The 23,571-nt window shown below is 46.6% G+C and overlaps 1 protein-coding gene across 2 annotated transcripts; it reads right to left on the reverse strand.

The window, feature by feature from the left end:
• Window positions 1–1,100: 1,100 nt before the first annotated feature.
• LOC144888283 (E3 ubiquitin-protein ligase Trim36-like) lies at window positions 1,101–15,797 on the reverse strand. 2 transcript variants are annotated; one of them, XM_078765943.1, is made up of 5 exons: window positions 15,680–15,797; window positions 3,197–3,580; window positions 2,434–2,737; window positions 2,064–2,135; window positions 1,101–1,665 (listed from the first exon to the last, which is right to left on the reverse strand). In XM_078765943.1, exons 2-5 carry the CDS (start codon window positions 3,375–3,377, stop codon window positions 1,329–1,331), a joined length of 894 nt encoding a protein of 297 aa, XP_078622069.1. In that variant the 5' UTR covers window positions 3,378–3,580; window positions 15,680–15,797; the 3' UTR covers window positions 1,101–1,328. The 2 variants fall into 2 exon arrangements, with proteins under 2 accessions (XP_078622069.1, XP_078622070.1); XM_078765944.1 differs by lacking the exon at window positions 2,064–2,135.
• Window positions 15,798–23,571: the final 7,774 nt, after the last annotated feature.

The following is a 23,571-nucleotide window of genomic DNA, read 5'->3' on the forward strand; positions in this document are numbered from 1 at the left end:
TACGTGCTAATTATGGCTATCAGAAGCACGTCAGACGAGTTCTGCTATGTTTTTAGTTCACTCACAATGGCTTGGTCTCTCATCGTTTCCTTTACAGATGAGACAGATTCGTTTGGACTTAACCGAGATGACAGAAAGTAATTAATCAAGGACACAATGGTCCCAAATCACAAGGGTGGTTCCATTTTAGCAACAAGGCCTTGAACAATTCCATTAAGTGTTTCTTCCTCTTCTTCAAATATCAAGTACGTGCACCGATATCTTCATTTGTACATTAAAGTATCCATATTTATCTGTCCCTCTGTCTGTCACACTCTTTTTACGGGGTCGTCATTATGGAATTATGCCTGGGACGTCATTACGGCCTTACGTCTAGCGCTAGGCTAGGCTAGGCCTTTACTGCGGTGTACTTGGCCTTTACTGCGGTGTATTAGGCCTTTAATGTGGTGTACTAGGCCTCTACTGCGGTGTATTAGGCCTTTAATGTGGGGTACTAGGCCTCTACTGTGGTGTATTAGGCCTTTACTGCGGTGTATTAGGCCTTTAATGTGGTGTACTAGGCCTCTACTGCGGTGTGTTAGGCCTTTAATGTGGTGTACTAGGCCTCTACTGCGGTGTATTAGGCCTTTACTGCGGTGTATTAGGCATTTACTGCGGTGTGTTAGGCCTTTACTGCAGTGTATTAGGCCTTTACTGTGGTGTATTAGGCCTTTAATGTGGTGTACTAGGCCTTTACTGCGGTGTATTATTCATGACTCAATGAGAATTGAATTTTGCAACTTGGAAAAAAACCAAAAAACACCCGCTGTAACATTTGATCCCTGGGAACATAAAACAAACTGGTAATATAAAATTATTAGTATCAGAGATATAAAAGTATCAGTGGGGTGACAAAGTAACAGGTGTAGAGTCTAAAACAGAAACCATTCCATGTTTTCACTTCCTTATTTAGGACCCGACATGTGCTTCGGCACATCGCACCGTCCACAATTTCCATGCTTTTGCCTCAGCATAATAAATTAATTGTATCATTCTAATGATAATAATCATAAGTAACGATGTTTTTCTTCCCAAGTTTTATGCAGGATTCTGCCCTCAGCACCAAAGTTTTATGCAAACCATAACCCATTCACTCTCACACCAGGTGTTCTTTGATCAGGTGGTCCCAAATGCCTCATCAGTTTTGATGTAATTTTAATTAATCAAAATCTCCTACTAATTGTTAATTGATCAGGAAGTCCAAACTCCCTCACCAGCAAAATATCGGAAACGCATGCTGCTTTAGATGTCTCTTATGGAGGCAAAATACGATCTAAATAATGTCACAATTAGCCCAGATCAAGTGGGTGGATTCGAAGTTTCCCACCACCCAACATTCCAAAAGCTGGATAAACCGGGCCTGAACAGTCGACCAGCCTGCGGCAGAAACAGCTGGGAGTTCCGTCGGAATTGTAGAAGGCGACCCAACCTTCATCGTGATCTAGGCAGACCGTTAAGCGGCGAGGTAGGGGCAGAGCTTCGGTGGCCATGTTGGTCGACCCGGCTGCAGACACCGTTTGACCTCGAGGGAGAAAGAGACGTCCACGGGCGATGGTGATGAGAAGAGAGGGCTGTGCTGTCTCGACTTCCTCACTTCCGCTGTCGTGCCCACTGTCTTGTTCAAACCTGCAAGATGAAAAAAGATAGAGGTTCGATTGCATCGTCCGTCCAGGACCGCGGTTAGGGGGGTAACACGTAGGTAGATGAGGGAGTGACCTTTGTCTACAATATCAATTATAAACAATACAGTATTTCAAATACATCATAAGAAAAACACGATGATGACGCTTAAAGATGTTGAACAGACTGACAAAAGAAATGCACAATAGGCAGCAGAGACAAAGGCATTGAGATGGCATCAATAGTCCTTTCCTTGAACCCAACCAGCCGCAGGCCCTTAACCACCACCGGTCGAGAAAAGTTTGCTTTTTCCCAGAAAGGAAACCAGGAGGACAGCCACATATGTTAGGAAAGAGCTTTACAGATTAAAAACAACAAGCTTAGAGGATGCGAGTGGGCCTTACCATGGCACACAGCCACAGCGTTTTAGCTTGCGGACCGTCGTTTCCCGAGCTAGCAGGCAGCCAGAGGATGGTCTTGCATGGGAAGATTGATCATGTGGGTTAGGGTCAAGGTCGGGGACAACTGTGAGCTGGACACGGTTTCAGGAGGCTAAAACCTCAACACCATTGTCTCTGCTGCTGCAAATAGTTTTATTAGATTATTACTTCAGTATCATATCCCTCCTCGGGCAAGGGGTGGGTTAAAAAAACCGAAATTTAGATTTCCCAATCACCTGTGCTTTCTCTAAAAATGTGGTTCAAAATATATTTGATTAACACCTCTTATTTTCTGCCTCATTACTCTGTGTGAAAGTGATAGCGGATGGAGCACCTGGGGCTAGATAGCTGGCGTGATGTTGAGAACCAGTCGGGAAGCTTGGTCGCATTCACCACACCAACACGTACTACACACGACGACGGGTCTACATCGACAACCCATGCGTGGCGGCCCCTGGTGATGGCGAAGTCGCCCACGATGTGATCAACAGGAAGAAAGGTGCCAGTTGGGCACGGGCGTTCGGCCAGCTGGGCGACGATGCCCAATGGTGCTTGGCTGCAGACGGTCCTCCGGTCTTCACTGAGCTCTAGGGAGTCTTTATTGTAGCCACTGCGGTCGTCAAGTCGGAACCATAGCACTAGGCCGGGATGTAAAACAAATGCAGCAAAATGGTCAGGATTTGTCTTGTTTTGATTAACAAATTAAATTTGGGTTTGTGTTCGTGTTAGCATGAACCATGTTTGGGATGAAAGTTTACCAATCAAGGGAGAGTAAATGGAACGGTAAGACTAGGTCAGGTAAGAGGCATATTACAGATTCATGAGATTGTGGTGATGGCATGGGGAGGGGTATTTTAGGCTATGCACATAAGGAGGATGGTTTGGATTGGTTGGTGGTGGAATGGGAGTAGGTTACAAAAAAATAATTACACTTAAATGGAGGGTTTAGTAAACATTTAGTTCTGTTGACGAAACCATTAAGACAGATACTGGGCTGCCCAGGAAGGTGTTAATGTGAACTTGTGACAATCCATGTGACCTTTGCAAAATGCTCCTTCTGGGTGGTGGTCCATAGTAATTTGCTGTGGAGATCTCACCTTCAGCAGGAGTAGTATAGATAATCAGTTCTTGACTGTAGTCACTGGACCCCGCGGGCCCAAAGGCCTGCACCCTCACAGCATAAGCACTAGCTGGAGAAACAGCCGTCACGCTCGCCACTGCTGCTCCAGATCCCTCAACAAGTGGTCCACAAATCCACTCCTGATGGTTCTCCTTCATTCCTACCCTGGAATCTTTGGGCACGTCGAGCTCTTCAATGCAGACTGCCTCATTAGCTGAAGACCCTGCTTCGTAGAAGCCAATGAGCTGGTACTCTAATCGGAAGCTTTTAGCAGGACCCGAGTCTAGGGGTAAAGACCAGTGGATGTTCAGCCCTCCGTAAGCTGAACACTTCTTGGTGTCGAGTTCTGGGGGAAAGGGAGCTAAGGGTCAAGATGAGAGAGTTAGGATGTTAGATGTCCAACAGCAAGAGATGTTTGCAGCAGAATTTTGAAATACGTAACATTACACCACGATATTCTATCACCACAGAAATTTACAAAGATAAAATATGTTAATCACAGACAGAATGAAGACCGAACCAAAAAGTGGATAAATTAAAATAACTGTTTTCTCATTTATTTAATGCAGCTGAAACTTTTCTCTTTTTATTTGAATACAATAAGTATAAATTCTGGTTCTTAGTTGTTTTTTTTAAGTCCACGTGTGGAGTATAAATTACTAGGAAAAGTACCCGTCCCCAGTAATGGGAAAAGTTTACGTTAATCCGTCAACTTAAATTATTTCATGGACATTTAAAAAGTTCATTGTGTTGCACTATTGGGTTCACTCAGATCCAAAGTTCTGAGCTACGTATACTGCTCACCGTGAAATGTTGGTGCAACATCGGGTGGTGGAGGTTGAATTTGTCGAAAAAGAGGGCAAAATGTATTGATTTTAAATAGTGTGTGCCTCCCTTGAAGATCTGTATTAACTATGCTATCTGTATTGAACCAAAAAAAAGGGATTTTATTTGTGAATACTTTTTACCTTATGTTTGATTACCTTATTATTACCTTATTTTACCTTATATAGGCTACCTGTTTCGCAGCGAGCTTCTTCTGTTGGCCTTAAGAAGTTTACTGAGAAGCAGGTGAAACGTAGCCTGAGATCAGGTCTGCTCTTGCTTGTTTGTTACTTAACTTAGCGGAGCAGATCCAGTTACTTTTTTGGTTGGATTTGCCTTTCTCTTCATATATCTATATATTAAAGCAGGTCTGTCTGTCTGTCTGTCCCCGAACTATTCCCTCAGTTTTGAGGCTTGCCCCACCAAACTTTCTGTGAAACCATTTGGGGTTCTAGCAGGTGTCCTAAGATGCGTGGTTTTATAAATTTCTCAAAACAATTGTGATTTCCACCCATACGAAACTGCTCTCTCTCCAAATAACACTGTGTGTGTGTGTGTGTGTGTGTGTGTGTGTGTGTGTGTGTGTGTGTGTGTGTGTGTGTGTGTGTGTGTGTGTGTCATTGGTTGTTATTTCCATAATACATAATTTGGGTTTTGGAAGGTGGAAGTATCTCCAGGTCTCAAAGTATCTACCTGTGTGTGTTTGTGTGCGTGTGTCTGGGGCATTACTTTTTCCCATTTGAGTTTTGTCATCAAAATTTCAACAAAGTTTTATTAAGAAAATGTGGAGAATACAAATTGAATTTTTTGGCAAAAGGTCAAAAGGTCAGCATCACATAAAATCTCCAATTTTTATCCAATTGACATGAAATATTAACAATACGCATATTGGATCATTTAATTGGTTCACTAATCAAAAACTAGAAACCGATTAATTTTAGGTCAAAGGTCAAGGTTGCATAAAATCGTGAATTTTAATTTTGTATTTTTTTTGATGTTTTTGTCATGTTTAGCATTTGGAAGAAGAAGATGTCTGATTACAAAGGGGATGCAGATTGAGTTTGCATTTTCAGATGCTTTCTAGTTATTACCCTGCGCTTGCGAAGTGAAAAGCGGGGTCAAGCGATCGGCCTGCGTACGTACGTGTCTGCATTAAAAAAAAATCTTTTCAACAGTTGGTCTGATTGACAAGGAACTTTTGTATGCATCCACTCATGTATAATTTTATGTGATAATTATGACGTCATCGGTCACGTGGTACAAGCACCATCTTGTTTAAATTCATTTTTTCGGCAGATGTTGGTCCGATTGACACTAAATTTTCACCATGTGTCTACTCTTGGAAAACCGAAAAACTTTGGACCTCTAAATCTCCGAAACTGCTCAATGGAAACAATTGAAACGTGGCTCATGGTAAACAACTCAGCATGGGGAATCCAGGAGGTGCGGGCTTGTCGCTCGTGCAACAAGCATTGGGATGGGGTGCTTTGCAAAATTTGGGGTGCATTGGGATGGCCCCGCAGGTAACGTTGAGTCTTGTGGCATCCACCGGGGGATGCGGTCTGTAGGAAGGGGTTGTACAAATGTTTCGTGGAGTTTTTGAAATTTTGCAAATTTTCGGTTAAGGTTTTTTTTTTTTTTTTTTTTTTTTTTTTTTTGTATACAGAGTCGAGGCTCGTGAAAGAGCTAACATTTATCAAACAAACAAATCAAACAAACAAGCAAACAAAGTATATAAAAAGGGGAGCGGTCGACAAGATTGGGCGAGAAGGGGAGGAAGCACACAAACACAACATTTGAGAGCAGGGACATCGGGAGATGTTTTTGGAGGGAGAGGGCCTGGGGGGAGGCAGGATAGGTATAAAACGCAAGGACACCAAGGACTTCCAGGAAAGAAGTCAAAAGTCACCTCAAAAAAGTGGAATTGGGATGAAATTAGCGGGGGTAGAAAAGATAAAGGTTTTGGATTGGGGAAGATAAGAGATGGTGGTGAACAGCCGTTTTAAAGACCTGGAGGGAGGAGTGGGATTGAAGAGAGTGAGGGAGTTTGTTCCAGAGGCGGGAGAAAAGAGGAATGAAGGAGTGAAGGTGAGCAGAGAGTCTTGATTTTGGCAGTTTAACCATAAGAGGGTTGCAGGCAGATCTTGTGCGACCTGCAGGAATATTTGGGGGACAGAGCCCAGAGAGAGCTGGGGGAGCAAGGCCGGAGAGGAGTCGGTAGAAGACGGAAAGACCACCAACCTGCCTGCGGTGATTAAGTGAAAGGCCCTCGGAGATAGCGTCACCGCGGGAGTTTGTGGTTTTTTACAGGAACGATGAATAATAATTTTGTAAATATTTGAAATGTGATGATTGTTTAAGGGGATAGCATGTTAAGGAGAAGAGGCAGGTAGCTTCGGTTCACTTCCCACAGCCCTCATGAGTTAATTTCATAGGTTAATTCAGTGTGAGACAGTGAGTGTTAAGACTGGAATGGTAGCACCTGCAGTGAACCTAGCAGCGGCTACGGTTACAGGGAGGGAGGGGGGGGGGGAGGGCACTGTGTTATGAATTTTAGGGTAGGGACATATATAGATTCAGGTGGATCTGTGTAGGTATCATGCTCCGGTTGTCGTGATAGGGAATCTCAATGTAATACGTTTTGTAGCCCGAATGTCGGATTAAGCTTCTGTCTTTGTCCCCGGCACAAGGGGGCGGGGCTTGTTAACTAGATTAGGGTATGAGGGTAAAATTCCCTTGTACGTACACCATCCCCTTTGTGATCATTCCTTTGTCCCATATGGCAACGCACCATAGACATTAGTTAGGCCCATTAGTTTTACCACACACACTACTTAAATTCCTCTCCGCCACAATAACAATAAAACTCACTGGAAGCCAGTTCGGGGAACTGCCGCTGGAGCCACAGCCAGCCACATCACCAGCTGGCATAGCAACACACATCGAGCAAGCCCAGGCAATAGCCACGCCCAGAAGGACTCGTGATTGGTCGGGATGGGGACAAGAAGCTGGCCATTGATGGGTGGAAGGAAGACACAAAGGCAGGACGAAGGCCGCCGATTGGCAGGGTAGAGAATTGAGCCTGTGATGTTGGCCGGCAGGGATTGAAAGGGAGGATCGATGAGGTCAGACGACGGGCTGTAAAAGAATTGGCTGACTGACATTTGCTTCTTCTCGTTTCTGGATTCCTTCACGCCCGGACGTCCTTCCCCTCGCCGTAGACACTTTTCCTGGGTTCTCCTGCTGCCCTCACGCCTTCCTTCACCCTTGACTCTCTCTCCCTTCGGATCCGAACATTGGATGCAACGCACTGTGACCGTGCCGAATCTGGGAAAGCATTGCACGGCTGAGGAAGTGGGTTGCACACCCGCTCGCTCACTTGGCGCGAGAGGCCTTATCGAGGCCTAGTAAATGGGGGCGCGTCGGGGCCTTGTTCCCGCCAACCGGAGCTGCGTCAGACGACTGCGCTCGGAGCCTGACGATCCCTTACACACTGCGGACAGAGCCAAGCCCAGTACAAACACACACACACAACGTTCTTTTAATTTATATCCTCCTTTGTTTGTTGATACGTCTGATGTGATGGATCTCGATTTAGGACATTTGTTTGCCATCGCGTCCTTGTTTCGGGTTTGGTTTAATAAATCTTATTTTTGTACATTTAATTCCTTTTCGTTTGAGATTAATTTCCGCAGGATTGAAGACTGCCCAGATCGCGTCAGATAAAAGCTCCCGCTCCTTCTTCCTCTTTCTCCCCGCTCCTTCTTCCTCTTTCTCCCCCCTCCCCCCCCCCCCTTCACCCCCCTCCCGCCTGTATAGTGAAATCCACCATTGAATAACGCCTCAAAGTAAGCTCAATTGGTCATCCGTGGGTGCTCCGTCTTGATAGTCATCCACAGCACAATATATAAATATATATATATATAAATTCAAAACACACCTGGTCACAAGTGTGCCGCACTGACCGGGTCCTCAGTCGAGGTCCTCAGCATCATCCCGTTTCGGCCCTTCAACCTCGATACGGTCAGCTAAGGTGGGCCAGCAGGGGCACGTACACATCCACATGCAGCAACTGCACCGGGATGCGTACATACCCCCACCCCCAGCCAGTGCGAACAACAACAACAACAACAAATCCACATCCAGATTCCACAGCACCAAACAAACATGGTGGAACACTCAACCACCCACCTTTATACCCTTCACCACTCACCAACAAAATACACCAGATCATTCATACACACACATACATACAGAACACCAACCAAACAACCATCTACACTTACATCATACACCACTCAACACACAAAAACACACTCATGCAAAAATTAATTCATGCAAAAACACACACCCTCACCCACTCACTCATATACACAAAATAAGAAGTGATAATGGTAACAAAAAAAACAAAAACAAAAAAAACACACACAACCAACCTACACCGTTCGACGTGCCTCCATAAACTTCCTCCATATCCAAAATGAGCCTTTCATGGCAACCTGGGCCACCTTGTCACACATCCTCCTTCTTTCTGTCCCACACACTCCCAGCCTAGCAACAACAAACAACAACATGCATTTTAAAGGCCATTTTCCCTGCTAGAGCGGGGGTTAGCCTTGCGGTCCCCATGACAATCTTCTCCATTTTGCCCTATTTTCTGCATCTCTCCTTGTTAACCCCCTTGCCCGCATTTCTTCTTCCACCATCTTTAGCCAAGTCTTTCTCGGTCTTCCCCGTCTTCTACTTCCTTCTCCATTCATTTCCATCACTCTTCTCAACCAGTCACTTTCATCCTTCCTCAACACATGACCAAACCATCTCAACCTGTTCCTCTTCACAGCATCAATCACAGGCTCTATTCCCATCATCTTTCGCAATTTATCATTTTCTCTCAACGATACTCCGCACATCCGTCGAACCATTCGCATTTCCACCCTTTCCAACCTTCGTTGCTGCTCTACGTTCATTACCCATGTCTCGCTCCCATAAATCATAACACTTCTCACACATGCAGCATACACCTTTCCCTTCAGCTTCAACGACACTCCCCTCATCATCAGCACGCCACTCAATTCCCGAAACTTCTTCCATGCACATCTCACTCGAGCAACCGTTGCCGAGTCTGATCCACCTTCTCCATTCAGCATGTCTCCGAGGTAGCAAAATGTTTTCACACCTTCCAGCTTCACGCCATCTCCAAGATCCAACTCAACATTTCCTCCATCTGCAGCTCCCTCTGTGCACACCTTACATTTGAATGTAGCTGCCACACTGGTTAATGACCCTCTCAGACCACTACATTTTTGATGAACCCACTCAGCGCACATTGTACACTGAATGGAGTTCACTCCGACACCCTTCCTACACACAGCACAGGGCCACTTCCCAGTTCTTTCCACCTCACCACATGCTTTACCACTTGCCATCACCTTCGTCTTTCCGATATTCACCTTCAGACCTTTTGTCTCCATACATTCCTTCCACGTGTTCATCTTTTCCTTCAGTCCATCCATACTTTCCGCAATCAACACCAGATCATCTGCATACAACAACTCCCACGGTAAACCCTCCTTTACGTTCTGAGCCAGCACCTCCATCACAGCTACAAATAGTAGTGGACTTAGTACCGACCCCTGATGCACTCCCACCTTCACCTCAAACTCACCACTGTTCCCGTCCTTCGTCCTTACAGCTGTGCGTGCTCTTTTGTACATTGCCATCACTACTCTGATCAACCATTCCTCCACTCCTAACTTCCTCAATGCCCATGTCACTACTTTGCGTGGAACCCGATCGAATGCTTTCTCCAGATCAACAAACCCAAGAAACAACCTCTTCCTCTTCTCCATGTACTTCTCCTGCAACTGCCTCACAATGAAAAGTGCGTCTGTCGTTCCTCTTCCTGGCATAAATCCAAACTGCATTTCGTCGATCTTCACTTTCTTCCTTATCCTCCTCTCCAACACCCTTTCCAATACCTTCATTCCATGCTCCAATAACTTTATCGCTCGGTACGAGCCACACTCCAGAGGGTCACCTTTCCCTTTGTATAGAGGGACGAGGGTACTCAGTTCCCAATCCACTGGAATGCGGCCTTCTTTCACCACCAGATTACAGATCTCTGTCATTCTCTTCACACCCCAACTTCCTGCTGCCTTCAACATATCTCCCACAACTCCCGTCGGCCCTCCCGCTTTTCTACCCTTCATTGCTTTTATCGCTTCCTCAACTTCCTTCTCAGTTATCTTCTCTGCCGGTCCTAAAACTGGGTTACTCTCTATGTTGCCATCCCATTAATTCTCTGTATTCAACAGCATTTCCATATATCTTTTCCATCTTCCTTTAATTCCATCTGGGTCGACAACGATTTGTCCCACTTCATCCTTCAAGCAGCTCACCCCCATCACATCACACCTCTCTTTCGCTATCTGCTTTGCAATCCTGAATACCGCTCTCTGACCCTCTTCCGAATCCAAGCGTTCTCCGAACATTTTCCTACATGCCTCCTGCGCCTTTGCTACCTCTTTCTTTGCAGCCTTCCTGGCTGCCTTATAACTTTCATGCTCTGCTGTTTCTGCTCCCGTACCCTTCGCCTTCTGCCACTCCTTGAACTTCTTCCTCTTCTCGTCAATCGTCTTTCCAACTTCATCATCCCACCACCATGTTTCCGAGTGCCTTGGTGGTCCTTTTGTCCATCCACATACCTCACCAACGGCTCCCAACAGACTAGCTTTCATTGACATCCAACCACTTTCAAGCTCAACCACATCATCCTCGACCCTACTCAGCCTCTCTTTTAATGCCTCCCTTACTGTCACCTCTTTCAACCTCCACACCTTCATTCTCGGTTGGTACTTCACCCGCCGAGCTCTCCTCGCACCTTTCACCCTTACGTCGCAGACAACCAAGTGGTGCTGTGAAACAGCCTCCTCCCCCGGGATCACCTTTGTGTCTCGGAGGTGCCCCCTATCTCGCCTACACACCATCAGGTAGTCAACGGTTGTCGTCGACCCACCTGACGTGTATGTAACAAGCTTATTATCCTCTTTCTGGAACTGAGTATTACAAATCAACAAATCAGCTCCATCAGCAAACTCCAAAATCCTTTCACCTTCTCCATTTCTCACACCATATCCGTAACCCCCATGAACTCCTTCAAAACCATCCATACTCCTTCCCACATGTCCATTTAGGTCTCCTCCTACCACAACAACTTCCTCATCTTTCACGTTTTCCATCAGCTTCTCTATCGCACACCAGAACTTGTCCTTCTCTTCATCGCTCCGACCAACCTGCGGAGCATATCCCGAGATGACGTTCACCAAGAGCTTTCCAATCATCATTTTCACCATCATCAACCTATCACTCACTCGTCACACTCACCACACTGTCTACAAACTCCTCAGAAAACAGGACACCAACACCATTCACGCCCTCCAGGCACCCTTGCCACACAAACTTGTATTTCTGTCCCTGCCTACCCTTCACCATTCTCACACCACTTCCCTTCCATCTCATCTCTTGCACACAACATATGTCCACTCTTCTTCTGACCAATACTTCCACCACTTCTCCTGATCTCCCTGTCATTGTCCCTACATTCCATGTCCCAAACCTCAGAAACCGATCTCCACTTCGGGCTGTACCCTGCCCACATGTAGTTGTAATTGTCATGGTTCTCTTTTTGAGGCAATGTTTTTTTTTTTTTATGGCCGGATGCCCTTCCTGACGCCAACCCACTTAGTCGCCTCCTACGACACGCAGGGATACGGCGTACCTATTCTTATCCAGGGTACACACTGGGAAACGTTTAAAACATGGAAATCCTGGGGGGGGGGGGGGGATCACCGCTGCGGTTTAAACATATTTAAAGAAATATTTCAACAAAACCATGAAAACAATCTGGGAAAAGTCTCTAAGTGAGAACGTGGATTTTAGAAAGCAGGAGCAGAGGTGAAAGAACAAACGAGAATATAGGGGGCGGGGCACAAGTCGAGACGAGGAGGCCGCACGAGACACCAGGCCGCACGAGGCGCGGACAAAGAAACGACTAATTACACACAAATTTGCAACAACTACAAAACCAAAACCAAATAGAAACACACAATAACACATACACAACAAAATACGCAGCGGAAATTTGACAAAGAAACGAACGGGAAAACACTCAAACTTTGATGCCGTGGAGAGATCAAAGCAAGTCCCGTCGCTCGAGGGACCGGAAGCGGAACTCAGCCTAGCCTAGCAAGAAATACAGAAAAGGAATTGCCAATATACCCTCCACACCCCACCTCAAATGGCTGAAGCGAAACGCGCCAACCCTTCTCCCGGCACTCTGCCCCCAGCTCACTGTACTTTCCTCTCTTCCTCTCGTGCACCTCCTCCATGTTCTCTTCCCAAGGTACCGACAACTCTCCTAAGATGACCTGTCTTGTTGCACTTGACCAAATGACAAGGTCAGGCCGCAACCTTGTCACACAGATCTCCTCTGGGAATACCAATTGTGGCTTTAGGTCTGCCACCACCTGCCAATCACAAGCATCTGACAGCCCTCTTGCTTTCCGCCTCGTCCTCCTCTTTCCACCTCTTTCCACTTGGCCCTCTTTGACAAACCACACCTCTCCCCCATCAGTCTCCTTCTCCACTCTTCTCTCTCTCTCTCGATCTCAGCACCTCTTGTTGCACCATCTGCACCACCACCGCCAGCACCTGATCATGTCGCCACCTGTATCTTCCTGCTGCCAATGCTACTGAGCATGCACTCAGTGCATCCTGCACCGTTCCCACACCTCCACACAAATAACATCTCTCCTCCTGCAACAACCCCCACAATCTGAAGTTTACTGGTGACGGAAGCACATCATAAGTTGCCCGCAACAGGAAATTCAACAATATTGGCTCCATCCTCCAAATCTCTTGCCACTTCAATATCCTCACCCGCACACCTTCCCACTTAGTCCAAGCACCTTGCTGTGCCTGACCGACTGCTTTCACATATCTCCCCTCCTCTTCCTTTCTTCTCAACTCCCTCTCAACCATCTTCCTCCTCTCTTTCACACATGCCTTTCCCCATCGCTCATGCTCCATCCACCCCAAGCCATGCTTCCCGTGCTGTACCATCCCCATGACCTCCTCCTGTTGTAACCGCTCCTCCATCTCGTCCACCTCTGCTCTTGCATTCCACTTCCGACTTCCCTTCTTCTCTGGGAGAGCATTCTTTACCACTGCATCACTTGAATCCCGCAACATCATGAACTCCCGCACCCTCACCACCTTAAACTCCTCGGTTAACGATGTCAAGGGAAACTGGAGTTTTCCACCCTGACCATAAAAGGCAATGTTCGTCAAACAGCGTGGCACTCCCAACCACCTCCTCACAAACCCGCTCACCACAACCTCCATCCTCTCTACATGCCCAATCGCAATATCATACATCATCAATGGCCACAATACTCGTGGCATCAACCCAAACTTCAAACACCATACCTTCAACAGTATATGTATATGTATATGTGTGTATATATATATATATATATATTGTTGCGGATATGAGGACTGTTTTTTTGATTGTGTGCTTTATTATTATTATTATTGGTTATTCTGCGCCTCCTGCCTCCGGAGCTGTGTAAAGGACAAAAGGGCGTCCCATAATTAGTCCACAAGCATACACGTCAGCCAATCATAGAATACCCCTGTTCGATAGTTATATCTCATTCTGTGTTTTAGGGTAAGGCTGTGTCTCCCATTAATAGAAGTACTCCATTGCACCAAGTGAAATAGATAGATTCCCTTCATTCCCATTCCCAAAACCTCCATTCCCCCTTTTCGTCGATTGGAAACTACCTCCGCTCCAATTGCCGCCATTGACTACGAGGCAGGGTTGGGGAAGAAAGGCGGGTCCCCACCTCGTCATAGAGGGGAGGAGTGAGTCAGCCCCACTCAACCAACCACGAACAAGGGGTTGGACTTGGAGAGGGTGTGGAAAGAAACATCGAGGAGGTTCACGAAGGTTGAGGGGTGGGGCCTATATAACCCACGGCAGGGCGTTTCCCAAGTGGCAGAAGAGAGATGAGCCTTTACCGAGAGACAAGGGAGATGAGCTTTGATGACAGAGAGACGAGAAGAAGTCCAGGGTTGAACTGCAGCTCGAGCCACCGAAACTGCACTCACTGCAGCTCGAGCCACCGAAACTGCACTTGCTGCAGCTCGAGCCACTGAAACTGCATTTGCTGCAGCTGGAGCCACCGAAACTGCAGCCACAGCAGCGTGAGGCCTGGACGGCAGTTTGGAGCAGGGCCGCGAAGGAGCGGCGGCTGCCCACGAGTCGATCAGCTGCAGAACTAGTTGGACCTCCCTATCCCGCCAGCCATCCATCTCCCGCCAGTCCTATCATCATTCCCCGTGTAAGTGTGCTCGTAGTCTGTCTTTTGTCTTGTCCCTGGGTTAGTTAAGACTGTAGGTAAGCTAGCGTTGCACTGTGTATCTAATCTCGTCTGTAAATAAACGTGACTGCTTTCTTCTTGATTATATGTGTAAATAATAAATCCAATTACTCTTCGGTACCTCTTCTCGTCTTATTCCTTTTTCCTCTTTGTATTCGGTCGCTTTAGAGTTTTCCCGATTGAATAGCGGTGGCGCGATCCAGCCAAAGTTTGGGGTAAATCGGGTGTTAGAGTCGGGGAATAACTGTTCGGTCGCGGTCATACCAACCGCTCGGTAAATAACATCTTTAACCGCGTCCGTAACAATATATAATATTAGCCATGGTCTGAAAACTGACTTCATATGTTTATTTTATTTCCGATGCATTTATATCGCTGTAGGTCTTGGAACATGATGTAAATCTTCTACCCACTTTATCATCCATTGTACTGGGATTTTGCTTTTACATATCTCTTAGCATATACTGTACATTGCTATGCTACTGAGCCAAGAGGAGATCAGAGATTAAATTGTATGTTGCACAAGAACAGAAAATTGACTGTACATGTATAAACTATCTGTTTGAATCCGAGAAGAGTCAAAGTTTTTTAAAAAGAAAAAAAAATTGCTTATTAAATCCACCTTAACAAAGAGACAACTGCATAACTTCTGTAATAGATACAAATAATCTAAGGAAGGTTTTTCAATTGTATTTCCAAATGAAATTCATTGTATATAGGAGAGTACAAAAATATGTAAAATTGTTTTTGAACAAGATGTACATATCTAATGTGATCGTCTTGCTCACACGAATAGAAACCTCGTCAATTTAAAACATGATGTACAGTTTTGATCAGGATTATATTTTTCATTTGTAGCATCCAATCATTAACACAATCTTCTTTACTATTAGAGATCCGTGTGTGCGGGTGTGTCGCCATTATCAGAGATGGCTGAGCGGATCTTTGTCATACTTTTGGAGGTTCATCAGTGCGTGCTGGGGAGTGTTTTAGGCCAAAAAAAAAAATGTAAATTTTTGAAAAAAGAAAAGTTCGATTTTTTGGGGGGGATTTAAAAAAATCGCTCTATATGTGACTGAGCCTTTGTAGCTATGTGAAAGGTAATATTAAATTTCCCTTAATTAGTGTGTGTGTGTGTGTGTTATTAAAATAGTGTTACGTTTGTGGGGATAGGCATGGAAATGATGGAATACCTTAGGAAAGTTAGAATCGTGTAGGTTTAGAATGCTCCGTATGCCGTGAAAAAGCCATCTGAATGTACGTAAGTCGGCTGTCTGCCCGGGTAAGAGCGTTTGCGTGTCGCCATAAGGGGCGTGGCTTTTGTGCTAATTAATTATAGGGCTTAAAGCTTAATTTCCCAGTGTGTAATTTGCCTCCTGTGGTCTTCCCTTCAGTTTTATTACATTCGGCCAGCCAGGAAATTGAGGGCTCAGTAAAACAACGACAGCAATGTAATGGACTCATTCGCTCACCACGCTGCCAGGTCCGACAGAAACAGCATTTGCTGATCGGCAAGGGAACGACGTCATCCGCACATTCCCGAACAGAGATTAGACTCCGCCCCCTGACGACTCGTAATGAAGAGGCCACTCCCGGGCCTTTGTGATTGGTGGAGGCGAGATGGATGATGGAATAGCGCTGTGTGATTGGACAGAGTATGACGTCAGCAGTGGAACATTTGAGAGCTGAAGGAAAGAGAAGCTGTCTCGCCATCTTGGTCTCTTTGTCCTGCCGTTTGTTGGAGGCAGTCACGTTCCGCTTCTCTTTTTCCTGGTGTTTGTTGGAGTCAGTCGCATTTCGCCTCTCTTTGTCCTGCCGTTTGTTGGAGGCAGTCGCATTTCGCTTCTTTGTGCTGGTGGTCGTTGGAGGTGGTCACATTTTCTCTTTGTTCTGGCTTGGTCGTGGGTGGTGGCGCATCTTTGACTCATGGTGCTTGTGGAAAGAGACTGAACCAGGGAGGTTCGGGGCAGTCGGCATCGTGAGAAGTACCTCACATTGGGACGTTGAGGAGCGCAACTCTGCGCAATTTTGTGCACTTCCGCGTGGTGGTTTGGAGGCGACAAACGTTGACAAGTCCTCGGTTGAACTGCAAAGCTGAGTGCTGGCCAATTACCAAATCATTTTATTTTATTTTATTTCTCCCTGTGTCTGTAATTGAGTCTGTTTGGAGGGCCCCACACCTTAGCCTATTACTATTAGTTTTTACCTCAACATTTTTATTTTGCTTTCATTATTTTCATTAAATCATTAGTTGTTGATTGTCAATTTCTTGTCTTGTTTCGTTTCTTTGTTTGTGGGTTCGGATTAACCCAGTTTCGGCCGTCCGATCAGGTTAGGCTTCAAACCTTCCCGCGAGCGCGAAAAGATAATCACGCCAAGTTTGAAATACACCTCGGAGTTAAAGCTCGTTTCGGTCATTCGTCCTCTTGGGATGTTAAACCTGGGGACGTGACAATATTAAATATATATGTTCCTTAATGGGTGTAGGTTAGCGTTTAAGGCCTCAGTCACACTGGATCGTACGATTTCTGGATCGTGCGATTGATGGCAATCTGGCCGAGATACGACCAATCGTCAATGTTTGCTATGCTCTCCATTTGCGATCGCAAACAGCGATTGCTCTTAGGACTTATGGTAGGTCATTGTACAATTGGTGGTACGCGTGGTCGTGCGATCACTAACGATTGGAGAAGATCAATCGCAAGATCAATCGTAGGTAATCGTGCGACTAGTGGTGGCGATCAGCGACCGATCGTACGATCAATCGTGGCGACCTGCGACCATCGATCGCAGCCAGTCGCAGCCAGTCGTGACTTCGATTCCCGACGCAGCTATAAAATGTCATAAATGTGTTTACGATCCCTCAGATGGACGTTAAACGGACGTCCCGTCTGCCGACGTTTGTTTGTGGACGTTAAATACCTCAAGGTGTCCTTCGCGAAGAGTAGGCGAGCTATCGCAGGCACACTCAACAAATTACAAATCCTTGCCCTGACTAGTGGAACGTCAGGCCTGGCCAACCGGTTCGTGACAAACTCAGCCCAAGCTTCCCCCGGCCGACCCCTCAAGAAAGGTGGGCTAATGAAGAAGAAGTCATAGGAAGAAGATCGGTTGAAGAATAGAATGACATGCTGTATTAAATATTGAAGGACACCATGGCGTGGGGTCTACCAACTAACGCCAGCAGACGGGATTCCCGTTTAACGTCGATCCTGGAAATGATGATTCACACTGCCTATGAATCACCACGATGCCACTTTATAGCTTGGTTGGGATTCGAACCCAGGGTAGACAGCTTGGAGCCGAGTTTGTGTACCTGCAGCCCTTGTTTAAGAATTAAGCGATTTAAATCAAAACATCGGACCGAATTTACTAAAGTCGTTTAGCGAGCGTCTTGTCAACACACGTCTAACCCTTAAACACTGACAAAAAATTGTTGTACACGCACAGCAAAACACACGCGAATGGTATAAAATAATATTCTCTATATATATAAAACACAGTTGTGTGTGTGTGTGTGTGTGTGTGTGTGTGTGTGTGTGTGTGTGTGTGTGTGTGTGTGTGTGTGTGTGTGTGTGTGTGTGTGTGTGTGTGTGTGTGTGTGTGTAATGTTACCGATAGACTCCGAAACGGAGAGGCTCATGTGCTTGATATTTGGCATAGACATGGCCATTGGGCCTGGGACGAACATGGCCGAGACAATATTTGACGAGATCCATATTTTTTATTCATATTTACCTCAGCGCATTTCAGCAAAGTACCCGCTAATCTCAGCCAGTGCGAGTAGCTCGCTGATTCGCTCAGAGCGATCACGTGATGTTCCATCCCGTCACACGTCACATGTTTGCACGTAATTCAGGGCGAAAAGCCATTGCGTTTTTTCACCTTTATGCGATCGTGTTTTGTGTCGATTTTGTGCGATATGAATTACATTTTAATTCATATTTCGTGTTTACGAATTCGAATACGAAGGATTTCCCATTTCCGCTTTCGATTTCGAATATGAATCGAATACGAGCTTGAGTCGAGAGGGCGAATGTACGGGTTGGGAATGTACGGATCTCCCCTCCCCCACCCGGCAACGCCGGTACTGGAGGGCGTGGGTCACAGGATCGGTGTCTCCAAAATCCGCTTCGTGCTCTTGCGAAGATGCAGGACGATGTCGCGATTGTTGTGCTGCTCTCTGACCATGAGAACTGCAACGTCATTGTTGACTGGCCCTCCCCTTCCGTCCCCCTTCCCCCTCCCCCGTCCGTCCTCCTCCTCCCTTCCCCCTCCGTCCTCCCCCTCCCTCCTACCCCTTCCCCTTCTCCTCTCGCCCCTCACCCTCCCCCTTCTCCCCTCCCTTTTTTTTTTTTTTTTTTTTTGTGTACTTAATCGAGGCTCGTGAAAGAGCTGACATTTACTTCACAAACAAATCAACCAGACAAACAAAATATATAAAAAGAGGGAGCGGAAGACAAGAGAATGGGAAGCACACAAACACTTGAGAGCACACAACATTTGAGAGCAGGGAGATGTGTGGGAGGGAGAGGGCTCGGGGGGAGGAGGCGTGGGAAGGGGTGGGGGGGTGGGGGGTGGGAGAAGTATAAAACACAAGGACACCAAGGACTTCCAGGTCAGAAGTTGGTATTTCAAAAAGTGGAATTGGGGTGAAATTATCGGGGATAGAAAAGATCAAGGTTTTGGATGGGGGAAGATAAGAGATGGTGGTGAACAGCTGTTTTAAAGACCTGGAGGGTGGAATGGGATTGAAGAGAGTGAGGGAGTTTGTTCCAGAGGCGGGAGAAAAGAGGAATGAAGGAGCGAAGGTGAGCAGAGAGTCTTGATTTTGGCAGTTTAACCATAAGAGGGTTGCAGGCAGATCTTGTGCGACCTGTAGGAATATTTGCGGGACAGAGCCCAGAGAGAGCTGGGGGGGCAAGGCCAGAGAGGAGTCGGTAGAAGACGGAAAGACCACCAACCTGCCTGCGGTGAGTGAGTGAAAGGCCCTTGGAGTTAGCTTCATCGCGGGAGATTCCAATGATTCTGAATGCTTTGCTTTCAACAGCGTGAAGACGAGCTAGGTGTGAGGCAGGAGCACCAGCCCAGAGGGGAGAGCAGTATTCCATTGAGCTGCGGATGAAAGCCTTGTACGTGGTGAGGAGCTCAGGTGTGCCAAGGAAGGACTTCGCACGACGGAGGATGCCCAGTCGGCGACTGCTTTGGAGGCCAGATTTGAAATGTGGTTTTCCCAGGAAAGATCATGGCAGATAGTGAGACCCAAAAGTTTGAGTGACAGAACTTCTTGGAGAGGATTATTCAGAAAGTAGATGGGAGGGTTGTCCAGTCGGTCTTTTCGGAGAGACATTGTAAGAGTGTGAGATTTGTCAGGATTGAAAGACATGTGCCACTTGTTTGCCCAGACTGTGATTTTGTCCAGGTCTGCAGAGAGTGAGGAGGCTGCAGACTGTCGATCTGAGGGATGAAGAATGGAGCGACAGAGAGTAGAGTCATCAGCAAAGAGATAGAGAGGATTTTCAAGAGTCGGGGAGATCATTGATGAAGACCAGAAAAAGCACAGGGCCCAGAACACTGCCTTGGGGAACTCCAGCCTGAACAGGAAGAGGAGATGAGAGAAACCCATTCAGGGCCACACGTTGACTACGACTAGAGAGGAAGTCCGCCAGCCATGCGTGGAGATTTCCATGGATACCAACAGAGGAGAGTTTGGTGAGCAGGGCGGGGTGCCAGACCGTATCGAAGGCACGTGATATGTCAAGGGAGACAGCTCGAATTTCCTGTTTGGCATTGAGGACCTCCATCCATTGCTGAGAAAGCAGAAGCAGCATGTCCAGAGTAGAGTGACCAGGTCTGAAACCAAATTGATGATCAGAGATCAAGCCATTGGAGAAGAGGAAAGATTTCATATCTGAAGCAATGATGGATTCCATGACTTTACTGATAATTGAGAGAAGGCTGATTGGTCTGTAGTTGCTAGGATCTGTTTTTGCACCTTTTTTGTGCAAAGCGGTGATGTTGGCAGATTTCCAAGCAGATGGCAGATGACCTTGAGCAAAATAGAGTGTGAAGAGAACAGAGAGAGGGAGTGAAAGAGCGGAAGAACAAGATTTTAGGACGCGTGGGCTGATGCCGTCAGGTCCAGTTGCAGAATCAGAGTCGAGGGTTGACAGAAACTTTTCCACCTTGTCAGGAGGAAAGGACACAGAGTCCAGGAGCAGCTGGGTACGACTGGGTACGGTGGGTACAGAGAGGGATGGGTTTGGAAAACAAGATTTAGAGGCAAACACAGAGTTGAGGCATTCAGCTTTTTCACGCGCAGAGTCAGCCGTGTGGCCGTTTGAGGTGAGGGAGGGGATGGAGGGGGAACAAACACCAGAAACAGATTTGACCAGACGCCACCAGGATTTGGAAGAGGGAGACAGATAAGAGAGTTCTGTCCTGAGAACGGATAGATATTGTTTCCTGGCTCTCCTGAGGGTGGACACACACTTGTTTCGGGCTTTGTGAAAGGAAATGAGATTTCCTTCCGTTGGATTTGCTTTCCAGGAGACGAAAGCAAGTTGTTTCTGGGCAATAGCCTCACCACAAGATTCCGTGTACCATGGACGGGAGGAAGGGTATGACAACTGAAGACGAGATGGGATAAATCTGTGCATGAGAGAGAGCAGTTTACTTTGGAAGAATTCCCAGGATGAGTTGATGTCAGAGGCGGTAGAGATGGGAGACCAGTCCAGATGATTGATGGCTGCTTGAAGACCATGCCAGTTGGCCTGAGTGAAATGCCAGACTCGTCGACGCTGAGGAGGCTCTCTGAGAATGGTCAGAGAGATGTCCACTTTAACAAGCACATGATCAGATGAGCCGATTGGAGCAGAAGAAGAGCAGCAGACATTTTCAGGGAAGTTAGTCATAACCAAGTCCAGAAGAGAAGATGCTCCATTGATTGAGATCCGGGTCGGGAAATTGACAGATTGTGTCAGTCCCAGTGAGTCACAGAAGTCCTTTGCTGAAGAGCCATGGCTGGTGAGAGAGGTACCCACACCCAGCCAACTGGCATGGTGACAATTGAAATCACCACATATGAGGAAGAGAGAGTTGGGATGGGTAGATAGAAGTTGGTCCATGTTATCAGACAGCGAGATGTAGATGGAGTCATCACTGTTTGGTGGATGGTACAACACACATATGAACAAAAGGTGGGAGCGAAGGGGAAGCCGTAGCCAAAGGTATTCCTGGGGGTGAGGTGGAGAGAGGGCAGTGCAGGGCGAGTGAGGAAGATAGTTTTTTATAAAGATAGCAACCCCTCCTCCAGGACGAGGCTCAGGTCTATCATACCGGAGGAGGGAGTAACCTGGGAGAGACACCAAGGAATCAGAGACATCATGAAGGAGGAAAGTTTCTGTTAAGCAGATCACGTCTGGTTTGTCAGAAGCAACCTGTATGGAGAGATCAGTCAAGTTTGAGCGAAGGCCCCGGATGTTTGAGGTCCATACTGTTAAAGAAGAGGAAGGGGGAGCATCGGATACAGAACGGGGGGGGGGGAGCGGTACGGTATGATGTGGAAGAGGAGGAAGAGGTAGGGAGAGCTGTTGAAGGTGCGTCAGAGATTTCAGAACAGCTTGGAGAAAGGGAAGTATGGGGCGGACAAAAGGTTTGATGGTGAATGGGTGAGGCGCAGTGAGGTGTTGTTTGAGGAGGGGGAAGAGTGAGGCAGAAGGTTGAGGGAGCTGAAGGTGAGAGTTGGAAGGGGGAAGAAGCGGGCAGGACGCTTTGAGGCAGGGGTGAGAGGGGAGTCTAGGAGGGGAGGAGTGAGGGAGGGTCTCAGAGGGGAGGGGTGTGGGGGGAGTTTAGGAGGGAAGGGGCAAGGGGGGAGATCTGAAAGGGATGGGTGATGGGGAAGATTTGGAGGGGAGGGGCAAAGGGGAAGATTTGAAAGGGATGGGTGATGGGGAAGATTTGGAGGGGAGGGGTGAGATTGGATTTTGAAAAATGTACGATTAATGGGAAACGAACATTTCTTGCAAAATGAGATTCTTGCGACCTTCGAGTCAAAAATACGTTTGAGGATGCTGAAGGATGGGTGGAGTTCTGGAGAGTTTAGGGAATGAATGAAAGATGCACTATAAGAGATGGAATTTTTTTTTGGAATGAATAGATTTGGTGAGCAAGTCGAAAGCATCCTTTTATAGAAGAAGAAGAAAAAGGTGTTATAGTATATGACAGAATACCATTCTTCAGGGGACAGATGGAACATTTTTTAACGACGTGAACAAAGAACGAACGAACAAATAAGAACGAAACGGATAAGAACAGAGAAGGGAATATATATATATCTATTTTTTTATTTTTTTTATTTTTTTGAGTTGGGATGAAAACAAAGACAGAGACCGAACGTGGAACGTGAAAAATAGAGACCGAAAGGAATTGCGAGCGCCGAAAGGAAACCGACGATTCTGTACACAGGTATGAAAAACCAACACCAAGAATACTATTAGAGACACACCAATAGTTACCTACACACCGAAAGAAAGATAAAGTTTCGACCTGTGGTAAAGCCGGTATTACGACAAAAACACAATTGTGAACAGTTACTTATTAACTTCGAAAGCGTGCGCGCATGCACAGCTTTGAAGAGACGTGACGTCACGTTACTTCCCGAGACGAGAAGAGACGTGAAGAGACTTTGAAGAGATTTAAAACGTTAGACAAGTGGTCGATGTTCGGGGAAGTTAGGGGGAGAAGAGAAAATCTAAGAAATAAGCAATACAGCGAAGGAAAGAACTTAAATTCACAGAACACCTATGGGGGTGGGGAAGCCGAGATAAACTAGGCCGCGCACGCGGTGGGACAGAAAACGATTAAATTATACAAAAGTTTGCAAGAATTGCAAATCAACACCAACTGGAAAACACCCTGCAACACATGCACAATAAAAAAACCAGTAGGAATCGACGAACACTGATTGACGATCATTGACGATTGACGAACACCCGATGTCCCTGCTCTCAAATGTTGTGTTTGTGTCCTTCCCCCTCTTCCCCCTCTCTTTTGTGTCCTTCCCCCTCTCTCCCCATCTTGTCTG

The sequence above is a fragment of the Myxine glutinosa genome, chromosome 11 (assembly GCF_964187855.1).
Source record: "Myxine glutinosa chromosome 11, kmMyxGlut1.1, whole genome shotgun sequence".
Lineage (NCBI taxonomy): Eukaryota > Metazoa > Chordata > Myxini > Myxiniformes > Myxinidae > Myxine > Myxine glutinosa.